Genomic DNA, 10,000 nt, shown 5'->3' with positions numbered 1-10,000 from the left:
TGTCCGTGTCTGTGTATGTGTGTGTTTATATGAGTGTTCGTTTGTGTGTGTTTATATGAGTGTGTCTGTGTGTTTGTGTGTTTGTGTGTTTATTTGTGTGTGTGTGTGTGTGTGTGTGTGTGTGTGTGTGTGTGTGTGTGTGTGTGTGTGTGTGTGTGTGTGTTTGTGTGTTCTTTCGGAAACATTTGGAAAGGACACACACTGTACGGCCTACAGTCAACATAACAAGCATAACCGCTTTCATAACTGATCTTATTGATGTTGCATGTGTGTGTTTGTGTGAAAGTGAAAATGTTAACAATGATAAAGCTGCTGATGATGCCAAGCAAGTCATTTCTATTTAGAAATAATTTTCCTTTAATACATTCGGTAATTTTAACTGCGACTTTAGCTATTTGTGATGATCAAGAAATATCATGAAGATAGAAAACAAGCGAAGCAGAGTTGGTATAGACAGGCACGACAGAGTGGTAAACTGCATTGTGGTGAACGATTTGTTACTTTATTTTTCAATAATCAGCGATGGCTATCAAAGGATAGTTTATTATACATGCATAGCAAACCTTGTCCCCCAACAACCAGTCCATCTTGACAGCACGCAGGCATTAAGCTTCAAATATGAATTCCTTACAACTTCATAGTTAGCGGTTTTCCTGTGGTCAATAATATGGGATCCTTTCCTCCTTTAACGCCTGTCTGCCTGACACACATTTATCAGTGTGAGTGTGAAAATAACACTTTGATAAAAGTGAATATAAATATATTATTATATTTATTTGATTCTATTTAAAGCAGCGATAAAACTCCTGCACCTCCAGTCATCTAACCCACACCACCCTCCATCTCCCAAGGGAGTGGGTTATTATGGGATGCTGTACGAATTAAGTCTGGGACACACAATGAGGGATGTAAAAACAGCCCAAAACCGAAAGAGGTTAAACCCCACCACCCCACCTTCATATTAGCTAGCCGGCTAGCCATAGCAAAGCGTAGGGGTTAATGCTACAAGGTGTCTCTGGGATGATATATGTATGTTTGCATTCCGAGCTGAAAGAGGAATGGGGCCAGACACACCGCCAAGGTGTTAAAGTCACTTTAGCCATGTCGTTCGTCAGCAGATGAATGGATGGGCTTGGGGGTGGGGGGCTTCTTGTTGGGTTTCCTGTTGTATTTTCTTATAAAGGAGTGTTCATGCAGAGGATGCCACATGCATCTAGCGGTTGAATGCGGTTAGAGATTGAATGCCGGCTTTTAACGCAGGCTTTGTTGAATCTACGCGTCGGTAAAAATGCTTAGGAAGTGCCGTTTGGGGTTTTCAGTGGTGAGAGTATACGTTTAACTGTTAAATGGTTGACTTTGGTTCTGAAACAGGAGGCACAGTCACCAACTGACGGCTCTCAACATGATCAAATGCGAACAAATATGAACCTGAAGTCCCTGAAGGAAAAGAAGAAGACTCAAACCACAGGGCCGAGCAGAGGTGACGGATGAAAACAGAGCGCGTCTCTCAACTCGTCTCTTCTAAACCAACATGGCATTCCTCCAGCGATGTTTTAACTCCACACACATGCCTTGTGTCAAGCTGACTGATTGGTCCGTTTGTTTATTTACTTCCTGGTGAGATGATGTGGGAAACCGCCGGCAGAGACTGTCATCGGGCAGCTAATATTTCCATAGGGCCGCCCTTGGAAGTAAGCAATCTGAAGCACACAGAGGAGGAGCGATGACCGGGAGTGTGTGTTCTGAGATGCGTCTGTATAAGTTCATCTATGTTTGTAAATGTGTCTTTTACGCGTGTGTGTGTGTGTGTGTGTGTGTGTGTGTGTGTGTGTGTGTGTGTGTGTGTGTGTGTGTGTGTGTGTGTGTGTGTGTGTGTGTGTGTGTGTGCAAGCCACAGGAGGGGTCCCCTGCCCCCCTCCCAACCACCCGCACCCCTCCATTCTCTGACCCTTATTGGCTGGGGGGGGGGGGGGGCGATGCTATTCATCCTGAACCGTCTGCGGGGAGCAGAGAGGAAGCCCACACCTGTGTGGAGGTGTGGTCCTTTCTCCTCCTCCTCCTCCTCCTTCCTTCCTTCCTCTCTCTAGGCCCTTCCTGAATTCCCTCAGGTGAACCAGCCTCCCACCTCCTCCCATTTGTCAGCCCCTCCCCGCCTCCACACCATAGCAGATGCGTAGCGATCGCCCAGACCTATCCCACTCTGCCCTGTGTCTTCATCTCCCACAGCTGTACCTCCACAGCTCTCTCTTACTCCCTCACTCTCAATTAAATTCAAAAAACTCAATTCAAAGGGGGTTTTAAAGGCACGGGAAGCTTATATATACAAAACAGTGTAATATTACGACATTGCAATCAAATGTCTAAATTTAGAGTATGTCAAATTGACTTAAAAATAGAGACAGAATAATCTCTCTCCCTCCCCAAACCTTTCTTCTCCTCTGCTTGTATCAACTCTTTGGTCTCATTGACCCCTGACCTCCAGCGGGGATCACTTCACACCTCCGCTCTGTTTGTTTTGCTTTTCCTGTCAGTGTCAACTCCCCATCTCCCCTCTTTAAACCAAGCCAAATAACTCACTGTCAATACAAGGGCGGCTAACCCCGCCCCTCCCCCCCCCCCCCAAACCGCACTATCCCAACACACCCCGAGCTCATTCCCGCGCAGAGAGGGAGAGAGAGAGAGAGAGAGAGAGAGAGAGAGAGAGAGAGAGAGAGAGAGAGAGAGAGAGAGAGAGAGAGAGACTCAGGAATGTAAGGACTAGCACTTGTATGTGTGTTTGTGCATGTGTGTGTGTGTGTGTGTGTGTGTGTGTGTGTGTGTGTGTGTGTGCGTGCGTGTGTGTGTGTGTGTGTGTGTGCATGCATCTGGGTGTGTGTGGTTCCATCTTCCTCTACCTACCAAGTATTCCTAGTTTACCTCATAGTAAACCCAGGCCACAAGCAAAATCTAATGTACATTTGTAAGTATTAAAGTATTTTAATATGAATATTTTAGCAATGTAATACGCCAAGGGCGAGCGCATGTAGTCCCAAACTCATACCACATTGTTGGCAGCGTCTCACTTGCTGACCTCAAACGTTCCCCTCTTCTGATGGGAGGGAGGGATCAAAGTGGGGGGCTGCTGAGCGCCGGGGCAAAGCGAGCAGCGGGCGGGAGAGCGTACCTTTGCAGGCCTTGCGGTGGGAGATAGGCTTGGCCAGGTCCCGGTAGTAGCCCTCCTTGCAGTAGTGGCAGTGCCGCCCGGCCGTGTTGTGGCGGCAGTTGAGGCAGACTCCTCCGCTCTTCCTCCCCGACAGCTTGTACAGCTCCATGTTGAACCGGCATCGCCGGGCATGCAGGTTGCAGTTACACGCTGGGGAGGAACGCATTCGATTAGACACAAGTCCACTAGAGTAGAGCAGTCGAGACTAGAGTAGCCTAGAGTGCAGTCAAGGCTAGAGTAGACTAGAGTAGTCGAGACTAGAGTTGCCTGGAGTAGAGTAGTCTAGACTAGAGTACAGTGGACTAGATACAATTAGGCTAAATTTGAATACATTACCTAGAGTAGACAGATTAGGCTGGAGCAGATTAGACCAGATGAAAGTTGATTCGATTAGACTAGAGTATATCAGGTTGGATTACACTAGAGTGGACTAGACTCGATAATGTTAGATTACATTAGAATAGAGGATATTTGATTACACCAGATTAGTTTAGATTACACTAGACAAGATTCCATCTGATCGTATTAGATAAGATTAGATTGTGTGTATTAAGGTTTGATTAGTTAGAGCTCCAGGATTTGTTAGGGTAAATCAGGGTTAAATCATAGTGCCTACGTACCATACCCTTAGCTCTTATAGTGTCAAAGGGCTTCCTAGCACTAGATTTCAAGACAGCCCCTCACTCCCAATGCCAAGAAGATGGGCAGAGGAACACCTCTTTCAAGGGATGGCAGCTACACTACAACTCTACCCAGTTCCTCTCCACTATCTACCCAGTTCCTCTCCTTCACTCTCCGGCAATTATAAACGATCCTGGAAAATGTTCCCTTGCTCTTTCCTTCCGCTAGCGCTAGTGAGTCTCTGTAGACCCATGTAGCGCAGAACCACTCGCCTCTGCTATTGCTATTCTGCTGCTGCCGTCAAATCCCTGGGAGTGTGGAACTGAGAGAGAGAGAGAGAGAGAGAGAGAGCCATCCATGCTACTTGTTTACTGATAACGACGGCGCTACGCTAGCCAGCGCAGCGCTGGGGTTTAATTAGCCCGGCTGATGTTTATTCATGATGTCTTGGCAGGGGAAAGTAAATCAGACGCTGTCGGCTTCATTAGGGCCTTCCGTCCGACGAGCCACAGACACACAGTTATGAATTATTTACACACGCACACACACACACACACACACACACACACCAGACTTCCTTTACACTGTACCGCTGTTGCTGCTGCTTGGTATCTGTGTGTTTGTGTGTATGTGTGTCATTGTGTGTGTGTATGAGTGTGTGTGTGCGTGTGTGTGTGTGTGTGTGTGTCCCTGTGTGTGTGTGTGTGTGTGAGCCTGTAGACCCCTTTGCTTCACTCCAAGGAACTAATTACAATGTATTTTCTCAAATGTACACAAAGGATACACTATCACATGTACCACACACACACACACACACACACACACACACACACACACACACACACACACAGCATCTCAGTCTCTTATTCCCGGTAGTGGCCTTAATGAGCAGTATATATCTCTTCTACCAACTCTCTCTGCTCCTAGTTTGTCGTCCGTTGTTGACCCAGTGGGGCCTGACAAGTTGACCCTTTTCGTTTCCGTTTCCGTTTTCAGTTGAACGGAAGGGCTCCTGCCCCTGATATTAGGCTCTATCAAGACGGGTTTAGAGAAACGCCCTCTGACCTACAGCCCTTGAGCCTTCCCTTCTTCTTGTGTCTCCTCAACACGTCTCATGTTCGGTTTCCCCAGACCCAGTGTCTGTAAACAGCCCCGCTCCCAACGAGACAATGAGCATATTGATAGTCCCCTGAGAGGAGAGGAAAGAGCTGTCACTTGAGGACCTGTGTTCTTTGGTCAGGTCTCTTTCTCTCTCTCTCTGTCTTTCTTCCTCTCTTCCTACCGCTCTGTCTCATGCTCTCTCTGCCGTGCGCTCTCTCTTCCTCCCTAACTTTCACCTATCTCTCTGTATGTCCGTCTCTATGTCTCTCTATCTCTGTGAGTGTCACTGGCCCAGGGGCATGGCTGCTGATGGTGAAAGCTATCCCCCAGTCTTCCTGGAGATAGTTTGGATTACGATGGAGAGTCAAGCGGGTCGGAAACACAGGGGCTGGACAGCCTCAGGCTGACGGGCATCTCTCTCTCTCTCTCTCTCTCTCTCTCTCTCTCTCTCTCTCTCTCTCTCTTTCTCTCTCTTCTCTCTCTCTCTCTCTCTCTCGCTCTCTCTCTCTCTCTCTCTCTCTCTCCTGTCTATATTCTATAAGCTCTATATACTCTCTCGCTGAGTACAGGAACAACATCCTCTTCACACCACAGCACAATGACATAAGTGTGGGTTTCAAGAGGGGCTGACGGAGGTGACAACTGTAAGGCAGGGAGATGATCGCAATTGTGACTGGGAGGTATCGGGTCCCGTGGGATAACACCTCAGATAATGGCAGCAGATTGACAACACACTTGGTCTCCTCTCACCTATACCCTCTGCTACAATACACCACTGGAATGCACATAGTGGCTTTACTTTTTGAATTGCGTCTGCCAGTCTGTCTCTCTATCTATGGGATAATGTTAACGATAATTCATTAAATGTCATTAGACATTAAACCGAGTTGCCAGGAAGCAAGATGCATAGAGGATAGTTGGCGCACCCACACACAAACACACACACACACACACACACACACACACACACACACACAAACACACACGTACATACCAACACACACACAAAGTCATGTCTGTGACATGCACAGCCTCTCTAATCAAAGGATACTAGATCAATCATATCAATAAAGGTTGGTCCACATGGAAGAACTGGGCAGTAAGCTTTGTCTTTTTTTATTGATTTTATTCAATAAAAATTATTGAATATTTAGTTTTTCATAAGCTATAGAGTTTCACCTTAATCTCATGATCCAAGGGGTACAAATGTTGCTTTAAAACCCCGGACACAAACCGTTTTTCCGTTTTCCCTTTCCCATAATGAAGTTAACTGCTTCCCAATGAACTGCCGTGGCAACCGGACAATTTCCAACACCCCCAGGTGATGTAAATAGATCCCTTTAAAATAAGTGTAATGGAGCTAGCCGGATAAAGCTAAGCACATCATACCCAGAGCCCCCCCCCCAGAACCTCCTGTAACGTGATGGAAGTAAAGCCAACATGCCACAGAGCCATCATGACTCAATGCTAATGCCGTTTAGCATCCCGCCGACACATTGAGCAGGAAGTGCCGGTTGAGCACTGGTCACTGATTCCCGCGCCTCACCAATAGTGCTGAACAGAACACGTAACACAGCTTCAGGGCTGAGCATACCTCCGCGTAAATCCAAGGAAATCGCTCTGGCTCCCCCCCCTCTCTCCCAAAAGATTCACGGGGGCTCATTGACTGACTGGGGTCGTCTTGGCGATACAAAAGTAAAGGATTGCCTTGGCTAATTAGCAGGAAAGTTCAGCTGTGGGAGCAGGAGTCGGGTTAAGCTTGAGTGACTTCGCGATAAGCCCGACACTTAAGGGACGATGCTCACAGGACGGCTGCGCTCCCGAGGCAGCCCGGGGTCAGCGGCTGACATATCGCTGCACCAAGCTTATTTTTAGCCTAGAGAATACCATCTGGGAAAGAGCAAGAAATATCAAATATGGAGATGGTGTCTTCTAAAGGCCGTGATGGATCACTCGGCCTGAAATGAGTTTTCTTCACAATTTCATGTTGAAACAACGCAATGCCGAACTCCGTCCCCGGCGAGCGGGGCCGGGACAAAGGCCAGCCGTCTATTAATGTCCAGGTTTGGTGCTGACGGACAGACAAACAGCCCCCCCCCCCCCCCCCCCCCCCCATCCCCTGCTGTTTACCCAAACAGCTAGGCAGAGCAACACGCAACACCAGGAGGTCTGGCCCGCAGCCCCTGGATTTTAAACAAACACCGAGCGGAGACCCCATACATGAGCAGTTTACTTTTAATCCTACGGCCGCCCCCAGATACTCTAATCAGATTACCTCTTCAAACCCCTGAGTAGAAAAATAAAATAATAAATATTGAGTATCGGCTGACTCTGCCCTGTTTTGTTCGGAAGGTGTTCAGAATTGGTGGGTGGAGAGAAGAGTAGAAATATCATGCAGAGAGGGGGAGAGTGAGAGGGAGAGGGAATGTGTGTGTGTGTGTGTGTGTGTGTGTGTGTGTGTGTGTGTGTGTGTGTGTGTGTGTGTGTGTGTGTGTGTGTGAGAGAGAAAGAGAGAGAGAGTGTGAGAATGAAAGCGAGAGAGATTGAATACTTTCATGGACTATTTGGATATATTTATGTTGACATATCTTTACAACGTTTTTTTATAAACTCTTGCACTGGATATTCATAACAACGTGATGCCATTCCTTATACAGTGTGGCGCGGTACAACATGGCAGCCTGTAAAACACAACTTAGACCCTTGTCTATTTCTTATTCTGTAACTCTCTCTCTCTCTCTCTTTCTCACTCTCTCTCTCTCTCTCTCTCTCGTTCTCTCTCTTTCTAATACACACACACAGAAAGAGACAGAGACTCTCTCAAACAACACAAACACACACACACACACACACACACACACGGCACACACACACACACACACACACACAGGCTCCTGGTCAGTGTGCTAAGGCGTGGCCGCGGGCCCCTGGAGGCCTCTGAGGATACACACACACATGCAGGAGTTGCTGGCAGGGCACTGAATCTCATGGGTACTGCTTCTCATGGCCAAACGCACACACACACAAAAAAAAAACACACAAAGATGTGCGTGTCAAACGTGAAGCCCCTATGACACAATGATCCACCCACACACAACACTGAATTAATCTGATGATCTTTGACTGGAGAGTCACCAGGAACACTTGCATAGATGCTGTACTTTGTTCACTTATTGTACAAAGTGAGTAGAGGATGGATGGGATAACATTCATATAGGTATGGAGATGGATAGAAAGATCATCAATGTTTTTACAATTTAAGATAAAGTGATATGATGATTTTCATGTGCAGCTGTAATGCTTTTGCACATTTTCCATCTCACTTCTTCTTTTTTTTCTACTTTTAATCCAAAGTGCAAAGGTCAAAAATATCAATGTTTTCTGTGTATTTGCTTGTCCAACATTCACGTTCGATGTGTTTCTTGGCATGGATTTAAACAGAACACCAAACCATTTAAATTTCATCAATCATTTATTCTGTTGGCTATGGGCTATGGTGTAGCATGCAGAGACCACACAGAGGCAGAGAGAAAGAGAGAGAGAGAGAGAGAGAGAGAGAGAGAGATAGAGAGAGAAAGAGAGAGAGTAAGCATCCCTCATTGATTGTTTTCACCACAACTCAAACAATGCTAAACTTACATTTATAGTTTGTGCATTGTCAAACAAAAAGCCTTTACAACCCACACAAGCGGCGAGGCAATATTTGTGTTTACGCTGTAACCATGCCAAAGAACAGTATATATGTCATTCTCTGTCAAACACCGACCAATAAACCCATCCATTCTGCAGCATCAATTAATGTAAGCACATCCTGTTTTCCGGAGCCAGCGGCACACTGTTTGTTTTGCTCCTCGCCCTGGAACAATATTCCCTTTTGTCTCCTGCGTTTGTTGAACCAGACACTGGCATGGCAGAGCCGGGGAATCCCAAATAAACAATGACCTAATTGAGGGCAACTAAAGTGCCCTGAAAGTGGAGATGACACCATATACTGCTCTTCACAGCTCTGTAATGTGTCTCCTGGATGCTCTGTTACTCTAACAGCGCAAACCTTAACAGCCCTTTTAATGGATGTCTCACCGGTGAATTTAATTAATGATTCATCCTTCCAGAAACACAAGATCAGAAGGGATTTTAGGAATCCTCTGGAGGACTGATGAATGAGAACATCATGATGAACAAATGTTGTGTGTTTGTTTATTGTGATGCAAATCGTTGTTTTAAATGGGTGTGTGATCTTTTATCACTCTGTTTAAAAATGTGAGACCTGTTTTTGATTAACACATTTTTTATACAGGCTTACGTAACGATTTCTTAAAGGTAGGGGGAATTAAAAAAAGGATAAAATACCTTTTTTTAAAGACAGCAACGTAAAATCCATGACTCGTAACGATCGAGAAACGAGTTGTGTAGTGTTTCCAAGCCTCTGGGATGGTTTGGATAAACTGTTAGGTCTTTAATTGAGCCCAATGGAACCCTAAATTAATTTGTGGATCGCTTCTAAGTTGACACAAGCAATTGTCGGGATTGTATTTTATAAGAACATACTAAATAATAAAATGTGGATGCAGAGTTTTGATAAACTCTTTTTCTTGAGTGGTGAGTAAAGATTAGAACCGAAACAGAGACACACGTCTCTTCAATAAGGAGGAATGTTTAAAGTTTGAACATGTGCTTTAATGTAGAGTAGCATCATCAAAAGATGGGAGGGAACACGAAAAGATGGGAGGGAACACGCCTTTGTGTACGTTATCGTTAACTTTGTTACTTCAACATAAGTAAGGATGTGAAATGTACAGTTTTATATACTTATAATCTTACATTCAATTTGTTGATTCTAACCCAGTGTATTATGTTACATTCATCTAAACTGTCTAAGGGGTAAAGGACCTAAAACATTGAAAAGATACAACTGAAAAGTAAAAGTATATTAATTTATATATTTATTGAATTGCCACTTTGTCCCCTCCCTCCTTCAGGGTAACATTTTGATCTATGCATTCTGATAGGGAATGTCTGTGTGTGTGTGTGTGTGTGTGTGTGTGTGTGTGTGTGTGTGTGTGTGTGTGTGTGTGT

At 45.5% G+C, this 10,000-nt stretch overlaps 1 protein-coding gene across 1 annotated transcript in view; it reads right to left on the bottom strand.

Moving 5' to 3' along the window:
* LOC307071178 (netrin-1) overlaps nucleotides 1-10,000 on the bottom strand; it is a gene marked incomplete at its 3' end in the record, with an annotated part of 52,957 nt that overhangs the window by 22,181 nt on the left and 20,776 nt on the right. Inside the window, exon 3 of the mRNA XM_079730096.1 lies at nucleotides 3,164-3,352. Coding sequence (XP_079586222.1) covers nucleotides 3,164-3,352 — 189 coding nt within the window. The remainder of the gene's footprint in view (nucleotides 1-3,163; nucleotides 3,353-10,000) is intronic.

Source organism: Pollachius pollachius (genome assembly GCF_949987615.1).
Source record: "Pollachius pollachius genome assembly, chromosome: 2".
Lineage (NCBI taxonomy): Eukaryota > Metazoa > Chordata > Actinopteri > Gadiformes > Gadidae > Pollachius > Pollachius pollachius.
This window is presented reverse-complemented; position numbering and strand designations above follow the sequence as displayed.